The sequence below is a fragment of the Lithobates pipiens genome, unplaced genomic scaffold (genome assembly GCF_037356315.1).
Source record: "Lithobates pipiens isolate NorthernLeopardFrog02 unplaced genomic scaffold, aLitPip1_a1.2 Scaffold_18, whole genome shotgun sequence".
Taxonomy (NCBI): domain Eukaryota; kingdom Metazoa; phylum Chordata; class Amphibia; order Anura; family Ranidae; genus Lithobates; species Lithobates pipiens.
Genome location: NW_027507758.1, coordinates 491,982,598 through 492,005,255, shown reverse-complemented (window position 1 = coordinate 492,005,255; position 22,658 = coordinate 491,982,598). Strand labels below are relative to the sequence as shown.

Below are 22,658 nucleotides of genomic sequence, written 5' to 3'. Positions count from 1 at the left end.
GCCCAGAACTACATGGGAGGAGCTTGTGAATGATCTCAAGGCAGTTGAGAGCACAGTCACCAAATAAACCATTGGTAACACAATACGCCACCATGTATTGAAATCCTCCAGCGCCCACAAGGTCCCGCTGCTCAAGAAGGCACATGTACAGGCCTGTCTGAAGTTTGCCAATGAACATCTAAATGACTCAGAGAAGGATTGGGAGAAAGTGCTATGGTCAGATTAGACCAAAATTGATCTCTTTGGCATTAACTCAACTTGCTGTGTTTGTAGGAAGAAAAATGCTGACTATGACCCTAAGAGCACCATCCCTACAGTCAAGCAAGGAGGTGGAAACATTATGCTTTGGGGCTGTTTCTCTGCTAAAGGTACAGGCCGACTTTTCTGACTTTTTTGCATTGAGGGACCAATGGACGGGGCCATGTATTGTAAAATGTTGAATGAGAACCTTCATCCCTCAGCTAGAACACTGAAGATGGGTTTGGGTGGGTCTTCCAGCATGACAATGACCCAAAACATACCGCCAAGACAACAAATGAATGGCTAAAGAAAAAGCGCATTAGCCAGTCCCCAGACCTTAATTCTATAGAAAATTTCTGGCAGGAGCTGAAACTTCAAGTTGCCAAGCAACAGCCAAGAAACCTTAAGGATTTTGAGATCTGTAAAGAAGAGTGGACCAAAATCCCTCCTGAGATGTGTGCAAACCTGGTCACCAACTACAAGAAACTGGTTAACTCTGTGCTTGCAAACAAGGGTTTCTCCACCAAGTCATATTTTGCTTGGGGATCAAATGCTTTCTTTACTCACTGACCTGCAACTTAATTTATAACATTTGTATTGTGTTTTTTCTGGATTTTTGGTTGATATTTTGTCTCTATAATTTAAAATACACCCATGATAAAAATGATAGACCCTTCATGTGTTTGTAAGTGGGCAAACTTACAGAATATGCCCCACTGTATACCTTGACATGTATTTATTACCAGTAATGTTCAAAACTTTGTATTTAAAAAAAGCTCAGCAGGATCCAATTCTTAATTACAAATGGAAGCCAGTAAAGAACTACGATGGAATGGCATTTTCGGGTCAAATTGCTATTCCAGCTGTATTACATTGTATTTTCTAATTGGCATCAGTTCAGCATTGGTATCTCATTTCTTTTCTCAGAACAAATTTCCTTTAATATTTTCACTCAATTAAACAATTTCAAAAATATATATTTTTATCAGTGCTATTATATATATTATACCCCAAAAGTTCTTTCTAAATACACTTAATATGAGTAAAACATGCTTGTTGGTTCTGCCAATTTGTTCAGCTTCCTGCTTCAGGCTGTCAACAGGTTGCTGTAGGCTGTAGCCTGGTAAGCATTACAGGTGTGGTGCACTTGCTCCCCACAGTGATATGAAGAAAGCTTTGCTGACTTGCATGGTGCTCTCCCACCTCGCACAGAACCTCACTGAAATCATAGTGATCAGCAGTCTAGCCACGCACGTGATGCATTGCAGCGTAGTGCCACCCACCTGGGCCCTGCAAGGTGGAGGATTGCAGTCATGAAAAGGTGTTTTTTGCCATTTTCATCAGTGATTACCATTTGATAAAACGTGCGCCACAAAAAGGAAAAGAAGCAATATATATAAAACCAATAAATTTGGACGCAGCAGCTATCTGTGTGATGTGAATGCCATCAAATCTAGTCACTTCATGCAGACAGCACTATTACCATTTTATATAGTGATATGAAACAATCCATACAGAAAAAACACACTTGTATATCTATAGAAATAAGATGTAGAAAAAAAAAAACTATCATCATATCATAAATATGATCTAAAAATAAAAAAACAATATAATAACTTCAGTCATGTAAAGTGTCTCTTGCACTCAAAAAATCTTCAAAGGTCTGCATTCAAGATTAAGAAAACAGATGAAGATCCCATCTCCAAGAAAGCAGAGAACATGCTCCACCTTTAGCGTTGCAACCATCACCAGAACCTGCTAAATCGCTCACTAGAAATAATGGCTACTTACACAATATAAACCTGCTACAGTGCAATTGGTTTTACCAGCACGTCCCCGGTAGCATCCTTTGACCATGAGTCCGGACCAGGGGTGCATGATGATGTCGCATAAAAGGCTCCCCCCTATGTGTTTTGTCGACTGACATCCTCCAGGAGTGAATTGTGTAAGTGGATAGGGTTGTTTTTTTATTGAATAAAAGGTTTTAATGGTTTTACATTATGAGTTCCTTTCTAACGTGTATACAAATGTGCATTTGATGGTTTATTATCAGCCATTATTTCTGGTGAGTGATTTAACAGATTCTGTGTGCCGGTTCACACAGGGGCGATTTGTCAGGCAACTTGGCTGCCTTACAAGTCACACTCCATTCTGTACTAGGGAACCGTTTTAATAGGAGCAACTCAGGTTGCTCTGAATTAGAGAAAGGTTCCTGTACTACTTTGTGACAACTTCAGGGTGACTTGCATTCACTTCTATGCAAAAGTCTTTTTGCAAGCCACCGCTGAAGTCATGTGCAGATCGCCGTGCATAGTCGCGCTGTAAGTCGGGTTACCCCTGTGTGAACCGGCCCTAATGTTGGTCGCAACACTGAAGGTGGAGCATGTTGTTGTTTTTTTATAGTGAATACATGTGTATTGGCCCTGGTCAAAATAAGAGAAGAGATGAAGGTTTACAGTTTATTGGTTCTGCTACAATTTATTGTTTAATAGATGAGATCAGCTATAATGCTTTCTTTTATAACTTCATAGTTTTTTTTAGATGTGCGTCCAAGCTCACAATCAGTCTCTATAATACCAAATTATGATTTGTACCTGTCACACTAGGCACATTGCTTTTTTTTATGCATTTATGTATACTGTAGCTTATGCTGCTGGCTCTCAATCCCTGCTGTCACTAACAGTCAGGGATCTCATTAGAGTGGTTCTTGACCACGTGACCACTATGTCAGCTTTGTCTCTTTGATGAAAATGAAAACTTTTAGCCTACAGATGAAGACTGGCACCTTCAGGCTGCAGTATTTAACTATCAAAAATGATAATAGGCTAAAAAGGATCTCCAGTCCAGCCAAAAATAAACTGTCCAGTGAACACAGCGGGGATCCTGGGAGGTCCGTCCTCCCAGGATCCCAGGCCTGATCCTGGGAGGACATCATATGACGTCTTTCCAGGAAAGGAGAGCTCCTGCTTGGCTTTTGTATTACAATAGGGCAGACGGGAAGTGGTTAAAGTATAATGAAAGGCAGAACATTTTTGTTTTGTTTTAAATAGAGTGGAGAAGGATTAGAAAATTTACCAGGTTCCCTGATTGGCAGATTCATCATCTCTATTTGTCTTGTTGACTGTTATCACTGGTAGTGAAATTAAAAGTAAATCACAAATTGTGGGCTGGCCCCAGGACAGGAATAGAGGGGAAATCTTCGAATGGAGACACTAGTTGTGGTGACCCAGGTGACAACCAGAGATTTCCTCATTTTGGAGGGGTTTCCTCTCACTTCCTGTTTTGTCTATCAAGTCAGTCATGTCAATCTTAAGGTCTCATTCCTCCCCACCCCACCATGATCACGATGACTGGACAGCAAAGGAGAAGCGGCAGACTTAATGAGCTCATCTGCCTCTCACTCTGCTCTCACCTCCTATAACCATGTTACTTGGTAGCACATCAGTACTGCAGCACAACTGATTAGCTCTATGAACTGCTTCTACTTCTCCCAGTCTGAGCTCCGCTCTTCAGGGATTGCAGGAGGTTGATACCAAGTCACATTATTAAACTGCTTGCAGTTAAAGAAATGCATATAATGATGTGTTAATGAATACAGAGCTTCATTCATTTGTGTCTTTTATAAGTCTGGATTTTAGTTGTATTTTTTACACATGTGATGAGGAACTGATAGTGATCTTTACAGTGTTACTCCAGTTCTTTAGCATGCAGTTGTTTATTGCTTGATGTAGTCAAATCAGTAATCCATCCTGTATGCTTATGTCTCTTATTCAGGCAATAGTGCCAACATCCATTGATGTAGAAGCTCCTGAATACCTTTCCAAAGAACACACTGCTCTGGTGTACATGAAACCAGATGAAACTTGCAAAGATTGTTATATCTCCACGGTGCCAGTTCATGCACGATACCATCGCCCGTCTGCTGAAGTCTATGAGATGTCTATACATGTCCGCAGTCCTCAGTTACTTATGCGTTGCAGTAAAGGTGACTCAATAGTGGTATTCTGCTGGCTTTACTCAGTAAACAGAGCAGTGGCATAGCTTGTGTTTGCTGATCTGACTACAGTCACCTGATTTTTAGTTATTGGTGACTGAGGTTTACATGTTGTTACTTTTTGCATTTCACTTATCAGGAGAGAAAAAAGACCATTAATGACCTCCTGAAAATGCTTGTAGTCTAGCTGATTTTCTGATCCACTCGTTTTAAAACGATCTGAATCACTCAGAAACAGTATGTAGATCAGCAAAGTCAAATTAAAGTCACACTTCTCCTGGGTCAGTAACTCCATGTTTTAAAGCAAGAGGGTCCACGTGAAAGCCAAGCAAGTGGCAGTGGCAGTGCTAGTATACAAATGTATTTTGAATCAGTTAAGGTAATCTGAGTTCTGATTGTGCTTTGCTTTAATTCTGTCATATGTGATTGCATAGTACACACATATAATATATGGTAAATTCATTTTACCGCCCATGTACACAAGATCTGAAAGCCTAACTGTTCCCTCCCCTTGGTCAGGACTGTGCCTGGTGAGTTAAGCTCCATATACACTATTAGATTTTCTGCTGAATTTTTCCTTCAGATTTACCAAAACCATATAATATGAGGTCAAACCTTAGGCGTTTCAATTTGTATGCAATCAGACAGGCCCTTCTACTACATGGTTTTGGTAAATCTGAAGACAAAAATCAGCAGAAAATCTGATAGTGTGTATGGGGCTTAAGGGAGCAGCTTCTAATGCCGCTACACACAATCGGAATTTCTGACAACAAATGTTTGATGTGAGCTCGTTGCCGGAAATTCCAACCATGTGTATGCTCCATCAGACATCTGCTGTCAGAATTTCCGACAACAAATGTTTGAGAGCTGGTTCACAAATTTTCTGACAACAAAACTTGTTGTCGGAAATTCTGAGTGTGTGTACTCAATTCTGACGCACAAAAGTCCACACATGCTCAGAATTAAGCAGAAGAGCCGCACTGGTTATTAAACTTAATTTTTTTCAGCTCGTCGTACATCTTGTATGTCACCGCATTCATGACGTTCGGAATTTCCGACATTTGTGTGACAGTGTGTATGCAAGACAAGTTTGGGCCAACATCCGTCGGAAAAACCCAAGTTTTTTTTTTTTTTTGTAAAATCTTTATTTTTAAAAAAAAATTTAACAGAAGAATACATATGTTTTACTGTATGGAAAACATGTCAATTGTGCTGGGTAAGAAAAGCCAATCAATGTACCTTACTCTGTGTTTTATAATCCCATGTTTTATAATCCCATTTAACCAAAGTAAAATAATTTCTTACAGGGCTTTTGGTAAGACTGCAGTCTTTTCACAAAATTCTGTTCTGTTGTACCCCAGTGATCAACACACTCCCCTACACCTTCACACTCAGGACCATGTGAACATGTTTTTTTACATCTGCTAGCAAGACAGTCAAGTACACAAAATGAAAACTAGAGTCATAGAGTGGTTATAGTGGTTATACTGTTAGTGAGTCAGATGACTCTAGGCAGTTGTAAATAACCACTATACCTTTTTATTTATTTGTTAGAAAATCATGACATATATTTTACATAGAACTAACAGAAGTACCTAATATGTCTTGATATACGCCTCCTGCACGGCAGGACTGGGAGAAGGATGGGTATAATGCTAAACCAATGAGCCTATTGCTTTCTTTAGTGCTTTCACTCTTAAGCCCCATACACACTATCAGATTGTCTGCTGATTTTTTCCTTCAGGTTTACCAAAACCATGTAGTACCAGGGCCTGCCTGATTGCATACACATTGAAACCCCTAAGGTTTGACCTCATATTATATGGTTTTGGTAAATCTGATGGAAAAAATCACCAGACAATCTGATAGTGTGTATGGGGCTTTATGCCCCATACACACGGTCGGACTTTCCAACGGCAAAATCCGACAGATTCTTTCCTACGGATTTTGGCCCAAACTTGTCTAGCATACACACGGTCGCACAAAGTTGTCAGAAAATCCGATCGTTCTGAGCGTGGTGACATATAGAATACGTACAACGGGACTATAAACGGGCCAGTAGTCAATAGCTTTTTTCTGGTAATTTATTCTGAGCATGCGTGGCACTTTGTCTGTCGGAATTGTCTACACATGATCGCAATTTAAACAATCGTATTTTGTTGTCGGAAAATTTTAGATCCTGCTCTCAAACTTTGTGCGTTGGAAAATCCGACGGAAAAAGTCAGATGGAGCCCACAAACGGTCAAATTTTCCAACAACATGATCTGATCGCACATTTTCCAGTGGAAAATCTGACCGTGTGTATGGGGCATAACAGTGTGGATATGCTTGCAGGAGGGGAGAACAGAGGGATGTCATAATTGTGCTACTGCTCTGTGTTGTCAAATTACAAGTTGGCTCTGCTGTTTGGCAGGGATGCTTGGATCACAAGACTGGCTAATTATGATTACCATTCTTTTGGCAGGTGATTTTGTTTGCATAGAGTACAAATTTAATTTTCCTTTTTTATACTGGATTGAAGTGTACTTTTACATTTTGTATTCACTTTATTTTTAGACTTTCCTCCAAGGGATTGCACAAAGCACCCTTTAGTAGAAGCCCCTTGTGGATCTTCAACTGAAAAAGAATGTGAATGGATGGATCTGCCATACACACTGGTGTGTTATATATTCAAAACTAGATTATTCTGTCTTCATTGTTGTATGTCTGTATGCTGTTGCTTTCATGTAGGCACATACATATTTATAAATAGTAATAGTCAATCATTGTCACATTTCTTAGGAAAGCAGACAATTTCCATTATGTTATAGTGACCCATGGTACATCTGTACATTACATTCAAGTTTTAAATTAGGATAATAATTGTAAAGTTTGTAATGTGTGAGAGATCCACTTTAAAATACACATACCGTATCTTTCGCTCCATAAGACGCACCTGACCATAAGACGCACCTAGGTTTTAGAGGTTGAAAACAAGAAAAAAAAATATTCTGAACCAAATGGTGTACTAAAATATTTTCCAGTGCCCATGAAATGCAGAGTTACCATTACCATAGAAAATGCAGAGTGACCATTACCATAGAAAGAATTGGCAGGGTATTGTGGGATGGCTGTGACTGCACTTGTCACAGAGCAGCGATGTGGGCGCTACAGATGCAGCCCACAGCGCTGCTGCCATCCGATCTCTCCCTTCTACTGTACAGATCTGTACACAGAGGGGAGAGAGGAACCGGCTTCATCATGACGCCGGTTTGTTTAAAAGTGATCGCTCCGTCATTTGACGGATCTATCACATTGCAAACGGCGGTTGTTCCAAGAGGGCCGCCGCTCCGGAGCTAGGCTGAAGCCGCGGCCTTTCCTATGGCAGAGGCCGCGGATCGCTCCATATCACGGCGGGAGGCGGTGCCAATCGTATATTTGCACCATAAGATGCATGCACATTTTCCCCCATATTTCTGGGGGAAAAAAGTGCGTCTTATAGTCCAAAGAATACTGTAAATAGAAATAGGCATGCATTATAACAGCATGGTCTGAATTTACTAACCAACTTTGCTTTACTTGTAAATAATGTCCTAACTCAATGGTTTTTCACCATTTGACTACCATTGCAGTAGATAGTTAAGTTGGGGTTGGATGAAGAAAACTACTCTGGTATCTCAGATAATAGGCTTTCCTTTGGAACAGCAGTGCGGATATGATATTGAATAACATTTACCACTCAACACCAATGCAAATACAGTGGGTATAGAAAAGAATCATCCTCTTAAAATAATCACATTTTGTTGCTTTACAGCCTGAAATGATAAAAGGCACAGTTTTTGTTTTATCTAGCTGTATTTACTCAGTGCAACTTATAACAAGTGAAAGATATAACTCCAAGATGTCAAAGAATTTACAAAAATTCCAAAACGGAATCACTATGTTGGAAAAGGATCGCCCCTCCTAAAAATGACTTGTAAACTCAATCAGGTGTTGCTAATCACCTTCTCAATGACACAAAAAGCCATTTGACTTTCAGGTGTGATCAGCTGTGATCATTTTGATTAGCTCAGCATGAAAATGGCTTTCCTGGAGCATTTCAGTCGTTGTTGATGTTATATCTTTCACTTGAATGTTATAAGTAAGTACAGCTAGATGAAACAAAAAAAGTGCCTGTCTTCGTTCAGGCTGCAAAGCAACAAAATGTTTTTATTATAAATGTGGTGATTGTTTGTTTGTTTGTTTTCTATACCCACTGTATGTTATTAAATTACATTTCTTTCTCATCCATTTAGGGATACAGGAAGTCTCTCACTTTCAGGTTATGCTGTTGCCTATGGGAGAATTGAACACTGGCAAACCAAAAAACTGTAGGCCAGTCCAGAATAACCCACACTACTACCAGAATGCCTCTGTATTTTGCTAGTGTTCTAGCGGATTGACTTTTTTTTCAGCTCTCTTGTGGTAATGACTAACCAATTTTAGCTCATACTATTTTTTTCTTAAAGGATAAGTTCACCTTTACAGAAATAATAATAAAAGCAAATATAAAAAAAAAACTAAAAACTAAAAAATGTGCACTTATTATTTTTCAAGTTTTGAAAGCATTGCACCTGCAATCTGTAGATCACTGGTGCAATGTGGATTCCTGCAGACATGTCCTACTGATTTCAGCCCATACCTCTGCACAGGCTTTTGTATGAAAGCCAGAGGACATGTTAGTGGACACTGAAAGCACTCATTAGTGCCCCCACAGCCCATTATAACTACAAGTCCATCTGCAATGGTTGCAGATAGTACTTGTAGTTTATTCATTCATGGGAATTTGTGAATGAATGATGATGCGACTGTGGGGGCAGAGCCCACACAGCTGTGCTGTTTTTAAAAAGAAATGACAGCTGCTGGCTAGGACCTCCGCCTGCTGTCACAGGGAGGGGGGAGAGTTGGCAGGAGCATGTAACATGTTCCAAATGTGAACTTGGCCTTTAAACATTTTCTTTACTGCTAGAGCTGATCTCTACAATTGCATAGGACATTTATACAGTGCCAACAATTATGTATTGCTTAACATACTGTGTATTGACATCAGTCCCTGCCCTTTTAAGACCCCATTCTGGTTGCAAGTTACTTACGGAGTGTTTTTCCGGTTACAATCCGTTAACAATGTCGCAACACTTGCCCTGTCTCTGAAGACTTATAAACAAGCTGACAGGGCTCAGCACTGGAAGCTATCTGACTGACTTAGTTGCTGAACGCCTTTGAATTTCTCACTTTCTTCGTGTTTCTAAGTATTGCAATTGCGATCCACACTCACTTTACTGCCATTCAGTATTGAGAAAGTACCTCCTGGCTGCAGTTCCTGCTTTGCAAAGAACCATGTGGAACTCTGATCCTGCTCTTTTCTCGCTGCCCACCTACAGTATCTGTGATAACCTCCTGTCATCTGACCCCTTCCTGCTACCAGCGGTCTGGGTTTTGGCTGTGGCTTGCCACATATCCCTAGTCTTATGTTGCCTAACTGCCACATGGTCACAACATATCTGATTCCAGACACGAAGGACCAGCTGCTGCAGGTGCCTCAGCTAACATGCCACTAGCGGCAGCCTTTTCTGATGCTGGCAGCATGCCTACTATTGTGGCCAAAGTCTGCAGCCCTCTGCTGTTAGAGTCTATCCCATGTCCCCCCCCCCCCCCCATTAACCTTGTACCTAATTGAAGAGGGGTTTGCAAGTAAAATGGTCTGTCTCCACTGTGGATCCAACAGTGTTCCTCTTTAACAAGGCAACCACCATTCTGTGGAAGATACACCTGTCTTTGAAGACCAGATAAGAAGTTGGAAATCTTCTCTAGATCTGTTATTGTCAGCAGGCCCTGCTTTTCTTCCCATCTTAGCTGTGTCTCTGCTTTTCCAAACCTGGCTGATTTGGCAAAGAACCTTTAAAAGGGATTCTGCCACTAGGGACCGATTATCCGTGCAACTGATTATTCACTTTTTTAGAAGTATCGTTATCGGTCACAAAACTGCCTGATATTACTGGTTATTGCTTCAGGGGTTTTACCCATTCTTTAGAGCGGACGGTCAGCTTTATTGTAATAACAACGATGAGGCTCAGCACATGCTTGTAGGAACAACACCGATTTAGATTTACTCTGGATACTATTACCAAGGATGTCACTGGTCGCAAGAGTACCCATGTTCATCAGCGGAGGAAGCCCAAACCCCATACTGGGAAAGTTTGTCCCTCACTTATGGCTAAGAAAAGTCTTTTTCATTTCACCACTCATGCAACATCCACATCCAAAGTCCCCTAAGTTGGTTTTCAGTCCTCCCACAAGGTCTGGGGCCCCTAGTATGCCAAACCTTCTTCGGCATGAAAGTGTGTCTCCAGGGCACCCCCAATCTGTACCCTTTTTCCACTCTTGGACCCCCCTCTCTCTCTTTTTTTTTTCTCACCTTATTTTTTTTATTCATCCTGAGCTCTCCCAACGTTCTCCTCCCTTATCCTGGCATTGGCTGATTGTCTCCCCCCCCCCCCTTTTTCCCCTCTCATAGTATCCCATGCTGTGTAAAGAAATTATTTTATTTATTCCCCCGGTTCTCAGGTTCTCATTCGGCCGTGGATCTTTATGTGGTACTGCTTTGATTAATCTGTTGTTGGATCTGTCTTTTTCTGTCAATAAGCTCTGCACTTGTTTTAGATTGAGACCACCTCCCAGTATCTGTTTAGCCATATTCTGACAATTATGCATCCAGGCTCTACTGTATTTCTACCATCCTGTTTTTGTCACTCTATGCTAAGGGTGGAGGTTTTGTATAATTTATTTACTGTGATAATAATTTTTTAAAAACAAAGTGAAAGAGAGAGAGTGTGCCCCATCTTTCCAAAGTGTGTGTGGGGGGGGGGGGGGGAGAGTGGTTATTAACCTCTGCAGACACTTGGACGGTTTGTATCCAAGATGCGAGGCTGGGGCTACAAGCTAGAGCTTTTCTCTTATTCCCCTCCTTGGTTTCTCACCTAAAATACTCAATGTCTTCATTGGAGCCAAGAAATGTTTGCATAGAATCCACTTGGTCTGTCACCACTTCCCTTCGCCAGTGAGAATTCCTGGCTTCTGTTGACATCAACTGCGTACATGAATGTCCCCACCTTACCAGCACACCATCATTTCCTATGCTTTGCAGTGGCCTGCCTTTTTCAGATTTGTAGACCTGCCATTTGAACTCTCATCTGCACCAATGGTGTTCACAAAGCGGTGTCCCCAGGACTGTCCCTGCTGCTTACTCATGGCATCCCTGTTGTGGGATCTTTAGATGACCTCCTGTTGAAGGAAGAGTTGGTGCAGCCTCTGTCAAACAATGTGGCCTTGACTGTGCAGACATTACAACAGTTTGGATGGACACTGAACCTTCTAACCTGCTATGACTGCCATTGTTTGGAGTAGTCCTAGACAGCTCTGGCCAGAGTATTTCTTCCTTGAGAAATTTCCAACTTTCTGATCTCAGACTCGTACTTTCCAGTCCAGGAGTCATCCAACACTCTGATTTTGCACAAGAACCCTGGATCTATCAAGGCAGTTCCATTGGCTAGTTTCACTGCACACACCTAAATGCAATATTTTACCGTCATTGAACAAGTCAGTACTGACCCCTGGACTGACTGATTTGTTTTGTACCCTGGCTTGGTGGTTTAGAAAATTGTCTGTGCAACCAGGGAAGTCCTTCCTTTCCCATCTTTTGGAGGATCCTCACAAGGAATGCCAGCTGAGGGAGGAATCCTGAGTTCTGTCAGTGCAGGGGACTTGGCCTTCGGAGGAATCTTCTCTCCCGTTCAATATCCTGGAGCTTTGGGCAATTATGCAACATTGATGAATGCCACTGGTCTCTCCCCTCTTTCTCTCCCAGGTCCTCTCATATAATTATTAAGGAGCAAGATAGTATTTGGGTAGAGTAAAGGAAACTGAGTAGTAACAAGGCTTTAGATCCCCTAAGGATCCCCTATTTGCAACCATGACCTCTAATTCTATATCACAACTTTCACAAAGACCTACCACTGTTCGTACTCACAAATCATTTGATGAAAAATTATTTTAGAATCATATTTCAGTTTAACTTAAAGCTATGTTTATTTTTATGAGGAAAAAGTGATGTTCCCCAGTTGGTTTCTGCATAACAATATTTTAAAAAGCCTAGGAAATGTTGTTTCCTGGTGTCAATGGATTTTCTATATTAACTATAATTTCTTACCAAAATTGAGCCCCTTTTTTTAGTTTTTCTTCTGTCAATTAGGCAATGGTAGGCAAGCATGTTTTTGCTTCTGGTCATTTAATAACTTCTCTATGCCTGCCTTCTGAGAAATATGGATATAACTACTAACTAGCAAAACACATACCTCTGCTTGTTTTTAGTCTGGGAACAGCCAGACTATTATATTGACAATGGGAATTACTTTATAGTTGAATCTTGTTTCTAGAAAAAAAGATGACGTGGGGCAAATCTAGATGGTAGCAGCAGGGATGATTCCAAAGCCACATAAAGCAATAACAAGTGCTTTAATTTAGTTCATGTAGCATATGTCACTGTAAGGTACTTTTTGTATTGTTTGAGAACAACTCAGTGTTCCCAGAATAATAATTTAAATGCAACATTCTCACAACCATAGATGTGGTGGGGAAAGATTGCCCTTGAATAAAACCTTCACCTTTCCATTAAAAAGAGCTAGTCTATTTAGAGTTAGCTCTGCTGAAATGTTTTGTAGAATGTGTTATACTTTACTAATGAGAAGCACGGTATCCCTGACTAATGACAATATCTTTACTTTCTTCACAGGTTATAGACAACACAACGGTGAAAGTGCCAGTGGGGATTGAACAACATGGACCAGTTGTTTGTATTGTGACTATTGCTGTCACCCTGATTTGCACGGGAATGCTACTCAGAACAATTTACAAGCACAAGCAGAAGTCCACATAGCATTTGAAAGAAGGAACTTGTTGAATTGGCAAAGTTCAGTTACATCAGAGACAAAACAAGGAAGTGAAATTCAAACAAAATGACTTTTACTGTAAACAGCTCGAAGCACAATGGCAGTTTACAAAGTCAAGTAACCCATGGCAGCAAATCTGATTTTGGTTTATTGAACCCAATTACAATTAGAAGTTGTTTCTGATTGCGGGGGGGGGTCTGTAATTTTGTTCATGAGCATTGCACTTTTCACTCCTTCATTGAATTCCACTTATGTTGGTTAATGTTTACTTTTTTTTTTTTAGTCTAGACTGATATCTCACTGTCTAAATGAAAAGAAAATACATTCTTTAATAGCTTTTGTAATGTCCAGTGAGACTTCATGTGGGTTCAGGTGCTATTCCAATGTGACTTGGATACAGCTGCGATTCTATCTAAAAAGCGTCTCAGAAAGACACCATAGCCTGCTAGAAATCACACAGGAATTGCTTAGTCTTTGAACACCTATGCGTTTTATATGCAGTTTCCATTGGACTCTGTGGAGATGAAAATCGCATTGAAACGCACCAAACACCCACAGGACCCTTTTTAAAAAAATATTGCGTTCAGACTGCATATATATTTGAACGGACACCATAGAAAATCATGTTATTTCACTTGTCATGTGATTCCATGTGTTCTGGAACGCATATGAATCGCATCAGTGTGAACCAGGGCTTACATGTTGTTATCTATAGCAGGAAACCTCTAAAAGCAAGTCATTACAGGTCTTTGTCACCAATTGGGTAGAAATATGCAGGTCTATCTTCATGATAGGGAGACAGCGTGTTGTTTTTATGTTGATCACAGTTTAATCTCCTTGATAATTGTTTCTGTTTGCTATTAATGGTTATTCTTCTGGCTCATCAGTTGTAAAGGAATTTGAGAACATGACACCTTTTACATTCCTCAAGATCAGGGGTCTCCAAACTTTCTAAACAAAGGGCCGATTTACTGTCCTTCAGGTTTTAGGGGGGAGAGACTGAGGCCACTGGGAGTAGAAATGGTCCCGACATCATTGAAAGAAAAATAATGCTCCATTGTTTGTCTCCGTGGGAGTAATTGTGCCCCATCACTGGTGTCATTGGGAGAAATTGTGCCCCATTGTTGGAATCACTTGGAGGAATTGTTCCCTATCTCTAGTGTCATGATTGGACCTCATTATTGGTGTCATTGGAAGAAATTGTTCTCCATTGTTGATGTCATTGGGAAAAAATGTGCTCCATCGTTGGAATCATTGGGGGGGGGGGGAATTGTGCCCCATCTTTGGTGTAATTGGGAGAAATTGTGTCTTTTCATCGGTGGGGGTGGGGGTTGATTATGTCCCATTGTTAGTATCAGTGGATGAAACATTCCCCCAAGGGCCGCATAAAAGCAAGCAAATGGCCAAATGTGCCCCCGGGCCACAGTTGGAGATCCCTGCTCAAGATTGTAGGATGCTTTAATTTACTTGCGTGTTGCACTGTGTGAGTCCACTAACAGGGAGGGCGGGGCCTTTTCTTTTATTCCGGTTCCGGGTAGGTGTACACAAAAACAGATTTTATATATATATATATCTGTTTGTGTGTGTCTCCACCCTAAAGGGGAAGCTCTGCTTGTTTGCACGAATCGGCTTGGAGTGCCGACATCGCAGGGTCCCTGGACAGGTAAGTGTCCTTTTTATATTAAAAGTCATCAGCTACAGTATTTATAGCTGCTGACTTTGAATTTTTTTTCCAGACGGCGCTCCACTTTAACCACTTAACGACCAGCGCACGCCGATGTAAGTCCTATTTTTGAAGAGGGATATCTCGGTAACGGCAGCAGCTGCTGCCACAACCGAGATATCCATCTCTTCAGGCGCCGGTCGTCTGTGCGATAATGGTGGTCTCGGCAGCGGGAGAGCTGCCAGCCACCCTCCCGCGCCCTCCGCCGCTTACCGGAACTGTCGGTAGCAGTGGAGGCGATCGGGTCCTCTTCCTAGCTGGGTATAGAGACGAGTGAGGCTAAGATGGCCCCCACCCGTCTCTATACCATAGGACGGCGGAAGCAACGTCAAAACGTCACTTCCGCCCATATCTCTTAAAGGTATATTTTTTAAATGTCATTTTTTCAAATGACTTTTTTTTTGTTGTTTTTTTTTATTGCATTTAAGTCCAAATATGAGATCTGAGGACTTTTTGACCCCAGATCTCATATTTAAGAGGACCTGTCAAGCTTTTTTTTCTATTACAAGGGATGTTGTACATTCCTTGTAATAGGAATAAAAGTGATCAATTATTTTATTTTATTTTTAAAACAGTGTAAAAATAAATAAAATAAATTAAAATAAATAAGAAAAAAAATGTTTTTAAAAACACCCCGCGCAGAAACGATTGCATACGTGAGTAGCGCCCTCATATGAAAATAGCGGTCAAACCACACATGTGAGGTATCGCCACGATCGGTAGAGCAAGAGCGATAATTCTAGTCCTAGACGTTCCTCTGTAACGCAAAAAATGCAACCTGTAGAATTTTTTAAATGTCGCTTATGGAGATTTTTGAGGCTAACAGTTTGACGCCATTTCACGAGCGGGCGCAATTTTGAAGAGTGACATGTTGGGTATCAATTTACTCGGCGTAACATTATCTTTCACAATATAAAAAAAAATTGGACTAATTTTACTGTTGTCTTTTTTTTTCAAAAAAAGTAATTTTTTTCCAAAAGTGCGCTAGTAAGACCGCTGTGCAAATACAGTGTGGAAAAAAAGTATTGCAATGACCGCCATTTTATTCTCTAGGGTGTTAGAAAAAAAACAATATAAAATGTTTGAGGGTTCTAAGTAATTTTCTAGCAAAAAAAAACTGTTTTAAACTTGTAAACACCGTGTCTGAAAAAGAGGCCTGGTCCTTAAGTGGTTAAGTGAATCATGCATATCATGATAGTATTTGCTGTATGATTTCCTTTTTATATTTAATTACCATATTTTTTCCCGTTGAAAAACATCTCCTTGTATAATGAAGTTTCAGCTGACATAGGGGGTATTGCCTTTAGAATGATATTCATAGAGGCATCCATGGAAGAGGTTGGTTGTACACAATCCTGAAGCAGCTATAGGACATCCAATGTCTTGTTATTCAGCTTTAACTGTGGCATGCTAGAAGATCCTTATGGAATTACTTCTTTGATTTGTGGCAGATGTTAGCATGGCCAGATTAATCCAAAAAGGTACTGATCAGGAATGTATAATTTATTTTTATTTTTTTTATCAACTGAGGGTTTATGTACATATGGGATTTAATAATAAAATTGCAAGTTTTATACTAATACATGCATTATTTACTCTTTTTGTTTGTATTTGTTAGGGTTGGACCCGAACAGGTATCAGTGCCTATACTAAGCATTTACACGAGTACTTGTGCTCCGAATCCTGAAACCGATACCTTTGTGATTGAATGGGCTCAAATCGCACTGCAAAGAATCACATGCAATTTGAACAGGAAAGCAGTGATTTTATCTGGGTTCACACAGGAGCGGTGCTGCAAACCACATCTGATTCGGACAGGAATCGCACCGCGTTCCTGTTCAACTCGTATTCGATTCTTTGCAGTGCAATTTGAGCCCATTCATTCTCTATGGGCTCATATTACACCGCAAAGTTATCCGTCCTTGGTATTGGTACTTGACCAAAAGTATCGGTATTCGTACCTGCCGGTAAAAAAAAAATAAAAAAAAGTGGTATCGATGCAGCCCTAGTATTTGTGGCTTTCAGCTTTGTATTTGTCTTACTAGAGTCATTGTATCCAGAAAGCATGTTTGTTTATTCCTGGGACATAAAGAGAAAGATTTACTAAAAGTGGAGAACTCAGAATCTGGTGCAGCTGTACATGGTACGCAGTCACCTTCTAACTTCAAGAGGAAGTAAACTCTCCCACTCTGATGCTTCTTTTCATTTAGTCCATTATAATAAGTAATTATCAGACTATAGCCACTGTAATCCAGCCCAAATCGCATATTACTTACTGTTTAAAGAAACTTAAAAAAACTTGTTTCCAGGGTTAGGCAGCGCCATCTTAAGTATTGTTTTCTGAGTCCACAGTGGAGTGTATTTCCGCCCTTACATTGAGCACTTCCTGTCCTGTTAACCAAGCCTCCATCTCAATCCAACGTTTCTATGGCAACCCTGCTTCCCTGTTCATAGCTGACTTGTTTTATTTCATAGTATTTACTTGTGCTGATTATCTAGTGTTTGCCTGAGTCCTATCAGCTTCAGCTATGCTGTCCCGTGCCCTGCTTTACACTGCATGTGATGTCACATGGTGTGTAGGAGGAAGCTCTGAGTGTCTATGCAGCCTCCCGGGAGTTCAGTGTTGTGCCGAAGGAAGTCCTGATAACAGATAAGCACATAGAGAGTGTGCCGTAAATCAGGGGAGATCTGGGCATGCTCAGTGACATCATTTGAAAGAACAAAAAGGATTACAACAATACTAAGCGAGTAAGAGATATCTACAAGCAGTGTTCATTATGTTTTTTTATGCTGATTTACATGGGACAAAGTTGTGGGGGAGGGTTTACAACCACTTTCAGCTTGTTCAATTAAGCTTTGACAAAAAAAAAAAACTGAAAGCTGATTGGTTTCTATGCAGACCTGAACCAGATTTTGCACTCTACAATTTTTAATAAATCCCCCCCAGTGGGTTCATGACAATCCTAAGTAGGGCTGCATCTAACAATTATTTTCATAATCGATTTGTTGGCCTGAATATTGTTTAGATTAACCGGATAAAGACCTCAAAAAAAGTTTTTAGTTTTTTTTTTAAAGACAGTGTATTCTTGAATATCTCTATGCAGTGGTAAATATAAATATCCAGCTATATGGTTGGGGAACAAAATCTCGAATCCACTCTGAGAAAGAATAACAGACAGAAGAGATAAACTGTATGTATTAATAAAGGTTGAATCTGGTACGTAGATCAATATTTTTATTAAAAAAAAAAAAATATATATATATATATATATATATATATATATATATATATATTTTTTTTTTTTTTTTTTAAAGACCTAAAATGCTGTTTTGCAGATTTTCAGGGCTGTAATAGAATACTATGCATGACAGACTTTTTGAACGACACTCGTCCATTTATTGAATGTACAAAGAATTTTTGTACAAATATGCGTACGAATATTATCGTCAAAAAAAACATACATGTATAGCCAGCAAAAGACATTTAGTAACAGCAGCTTGCTTTTTTTATCACCTGTCATGATGGGGATAAAAAACAAAAATGAGCCCTTTAGCCCTGGTTCAGATTGGTGCGATTTGACATGTCAAATCAACCAAATTTGCACAGTCCTAACCGGTGCGTCACCACACTGGCGGCGCCGTACTGATTTCAAAAAGTAGTTTCTGTACTACTTTTTGCGATTTCGGTGTGTGTTTTTTTTTTTTTTTTACATCTGTGCAGAAACCCACACAGATGTCTGTGAAATCGCAGCCGAAATCGGGATTGACATGTGGGAGTGAAATTCTGCAAATTCAGCTGAACTCGCCTGGCTTCATTCCCACAGCTCAGTGTCAACCTGGGTTCATAGTACAAAAACAGTAGATAATCACTACTCTAAGGGGTTAATTTATACTGTGAAACAGTCAAAGCAATACACAATTTATATTATGTGTGTGTGTATATACCGTATTTATCGGCGTATAACACACACCCCAAGTTTAAGGAAAAAAACTTACATTTTAAATGCCTATCAATGCAGCCTTATCAGTGTCCATCTGCAGCCTTGCCCATCATTGCAAAATGATCAGTGTCCATCTGCAGCCTTGTCCAACAGTGTCCATCTGCATCCTGCCCCAAAATTGTATGATCGGTTTTAAATTGTTGCTGGTACTTTAGGAGGAAACGAGCACAGCCGAGATAGACAGAGCCGGATATCCTGTGTACTCGGCTCCTCTCAGCTCATCTCACAGTCCCGTCTCCTATGATGGACACAACACTGGTCTAATGACTGGGCATGACAGCGAGCAGAGCCTAGCCGAGTACACAGTACGCTCAGCTCTGTATATTTCAGCGATGCTCTTTCCCTCCTTCCCCTCCGAGGCAGCGATTTGGTGTATTCTAAGGGGAAAAAAGTGTGTGTGTGTGTGTGTGTGTGTGCATATATATATATATATATATGTGTATGTATACACACAATCTCATTTTAAATATAATGCACAATACTGGTAAACTTTTATTTTAAATGTAATTGTATTGCCTTATATTACCTTCAAATTCTCTGGGTTCAGATGCTGATTTAGAATCACTCACTTCCTTTTCTTGCCCAGGACTACATGTCCCATGAGGCATTGCCCCTCATACATTCACAAGTTCTAAGGCACTTACTGAAATGTATGGTTGGTATACTGAGCTGCATGTGTGTTACAATGTATTTTCTGATATGTAAACAAATTATGCATTCTGTAGGCAAGCCAACTAATTGATTATGAAAATAATTTTATTATTTTCATAATTGATAACGTCGATTAGTTGTTTCAGCCTTAAATGCTACATTTCAACAGTATTAGTACACTGATACTGTAGAAGTTGTTCTGAGTCAGTTTACACAAGGACAGCAAAAGCTGCATCTGTAACACCAGGATTTGATGATAAATGTGGCCAGGGATCTGCAGAGAAGGAGCAGGGTACCTCAAACACCTACAGTAATAGGATGACATTTTTAGGCATGCGCAAAGCATTTCCAAAGTTCAAAACTGGTGGAAGTCTATGGACTTGTCAAGTCGAATCCAAGACGAGATTAATGCTTCTGTAATTATGCAAGGCAAGCTTTTTTTCCTCCCCATGGGGGGGGGGGGGGGGGGGGGGCACATATTGGTAATGACACTGGCATGAGTTCAAACCACGCTCCATTTAATCTATGATTTTTTAATATCTATCTATTTTAAAACTTTAGGATAATCAAATATTCTCTAAATACATTTGACATGTGTGTTCTCCCTTGAATCTTGGTGTACTTTGTATATTTTCTTTCAGATGTGTGGATATAGTCTATGCTAAATATATACTTGACTGACTGTGTATGTGTGTATATATTGACCTCCTACTCTCAAGCTTGTCTCCAGGATTTCTCCAGAGCCTCTCCCATCCTCTGGAACTCACTACCTCCACTGGTCCGGCTATCCCCTACTCTTGCTACCTGCAGGTGATCCCTAAAAACTCACCTCTTCAGGGAAGCTTATCATGTCTCCAACTAATCTCCTACCACTTCCATCAGCTCATTCCCCACAGTTATAACCTTTTGTACCACCTGTCCCACCCTATTAGATTGTAAGCTCTTCTGAGCAGGGCCCTCTTAATCCTCTTGTATTTTATTGTATTGTAACTGTATTGTCTCCTTTTTATATTGTAAAGCGCTGCGTAAATTGCTGGTGCTATATAAATCCTGAATAATAATAATATATATAATCTCAAATACACTGCCACTAACTGAATAACCTGCCTGCTTAATCTAACTCAAGCCATCTCTCTGTCCATGCCAACAAAACTACACACAGCTGCCGTGTAAGCATATACAGTATCTCACAAAAGTGAGTACACCCCTCACATTTTTGTAAACATTTTATTCTATCTTTTCCTGTGACAACACTGAAGAAATGCCACTTTGCTACAATGTAAAGTAGTGAGTGTACAGTTTGTATAACAGTGTAAATTTGCTGTCCCCTCAAAATAACTCAACACACAGCCATTAATGTCTAAATTGCTGGCAACAAAAGTTAGTATACCCCTAAGTGAAAATGTCCCAATTGGGCCCAAACTAGCATTTTCTCTCCCTGGTGTCATGTGACTCTTCAGTGTTACAAGTTCTCAGGTGTGAACGGGGGAGCAGGTGTGTTAAATTTGGTGTTATTACTCTCACTCTCTAAAGCCCCATGCACACTATCAAATTTTCTGCTGATTTTTTCCTTCAGATTTACCAAAACCATGTAGTAGAAGGGCCTGCCTGATTGCATACAAATTGAAACTCTTAAGGTTTGACCTCATATTATAAGGTTTTGGTAAATCTGAAGGAAAAAATCTGATAGTGTGTATGGGGCTTTACTGGTCACTGGAAGTTCAACATGGCACCTTATGGCAAAGAACTCTCTGAGGATCTGAAAAAAATGAATCATCTGCATAAAGGTGGCCTAGGCAATAAGAAGATTGCCAAGACCCTGAAACTGAGCTGCAGCACGGTGGCCAAGACCATACAGCTTTTAACATGGACAGGTTCTACTCAGAACAGGCCTCGCTATGGTCAACCAAAGAACGTGAGTGCACATGCTCAGCATCATATCCAGAGGTTGTCTTTGGGAAATAGACGTATGAGGTTGAAGGGGTGAGGGAGTCAGCCTGTCAGTGCTCAGACCGCACACTGCTTCAAATTGGTCTGCGTGGCTGTCATCCCAGAAAGAAGCCTCTTCTAAAGATGATGCACAATAAAGCCAGCAAACAGTTTGCTGAAGACAAGCAGATGGTGGTGGGAGTGTCATGGTCTGGGGCTGCATGAGTGCTGCCAGCACTGGGGAGCTACAGTTCATTGAGGGAACCATGAATGGCAACATGTACTGTGACATACTGAAGCAGAGCATGATCCCCTCCCTTTGGAGACTGGGCTGCAGAGCAGTATTCCAACATGACAATGACCCCAAACACACCTCCAAGATGACCACCGCCTTGCTAAAGAAGCTAAGGGTAAAGGTGGGGGACTGGCCAAGCTTGTCTCCAGCCCTAAACCCTATTGATCATCTGTGGGGCATCCTCAAATGGAAAGTGGATGGGTGAAAGGTCTCTAACATCCACCCGCTTCGTGATGTCATCATGGAGGAGTGTAAGAGGTCTCCAGTGGCAACCTGTGAGTTTTGGTGAACTCCATGCTCAAGAGGGTTAAGGCAATACTAGAAAATAATGGTGGCCACACAAAATATTGACACTTTGGGCCCAATTTGGACATTTTCACTTAGGGGTGTACTCACTTTTGTTATATAAATCAATAAAGGGATAATGGCACTGTTCTAAAAAATATACTAAAATGGTGTATATATCCTACCAACACCTCTAAATGAAGGTATGTATATGAAAAATATCACTATAAATAAAGTGCTAGTATCATGGAGATAATAAAGTGCATCAGATATATAAAAAGTGCAATGGCATATAAAGTGCAAGAAAATCCGTGTAAAGTTGTAGAGGAACAAATAGCAATAAATCTTAGAAAAAATGTGAATATATATATATATATATATATATCCTCCTAAAGTGCATAAAAATAATTAATAAATTAAATATATAATAAAAAAAATTAATAAAGTGCATAAAAAATACTGTGAACTCTTTGTTTTAGTATATGATAATGGATTCTTGGATCAATTGGGGTCTGCTAAAGAGATCGTTTTGGAAACACTATTTGCTTTGGAGATCTCTTCGTCTCATTGAAAGGGA

At 40.2% G+C, this 22,658-nt stretch overlaps 1 protein-coding gene across 2 annotated transcripts in view; it reads left to right on the top strand.

The window, feature by feature from the left end:
* Positions 1-16,500, top strand: part of PIGX (phosphatidylinositol glycan anchor biosynthesis class X) — a 29,001-nt gene extending 12,501 nt beyond the window's left edge. For both annotated transcript variants that reach the window (XM_077488596.1, XM_077488597.1), the window contains exons 5-7: positions 4,015-4,225; positions 6,791-6,891; positions 13,041-16,500. In XM_077488596.1, coding sequence (XP_077344722.1) covers positions 4,015-4,225; positions 6,791-6,891; positions 13,041-13,184 — 456 coding nt within the window. In that variant the 3' untranslated portion in view covers positions 13,185-16,500. The remainder of the gene's footprint in view (positions 1-4,014; positions 4,226-6,790; positions 6,892-13,040) is intronic.
* The last annotated feature ends 6,158 nt before the right edge of the window (positions 16,501-22,658 follow it).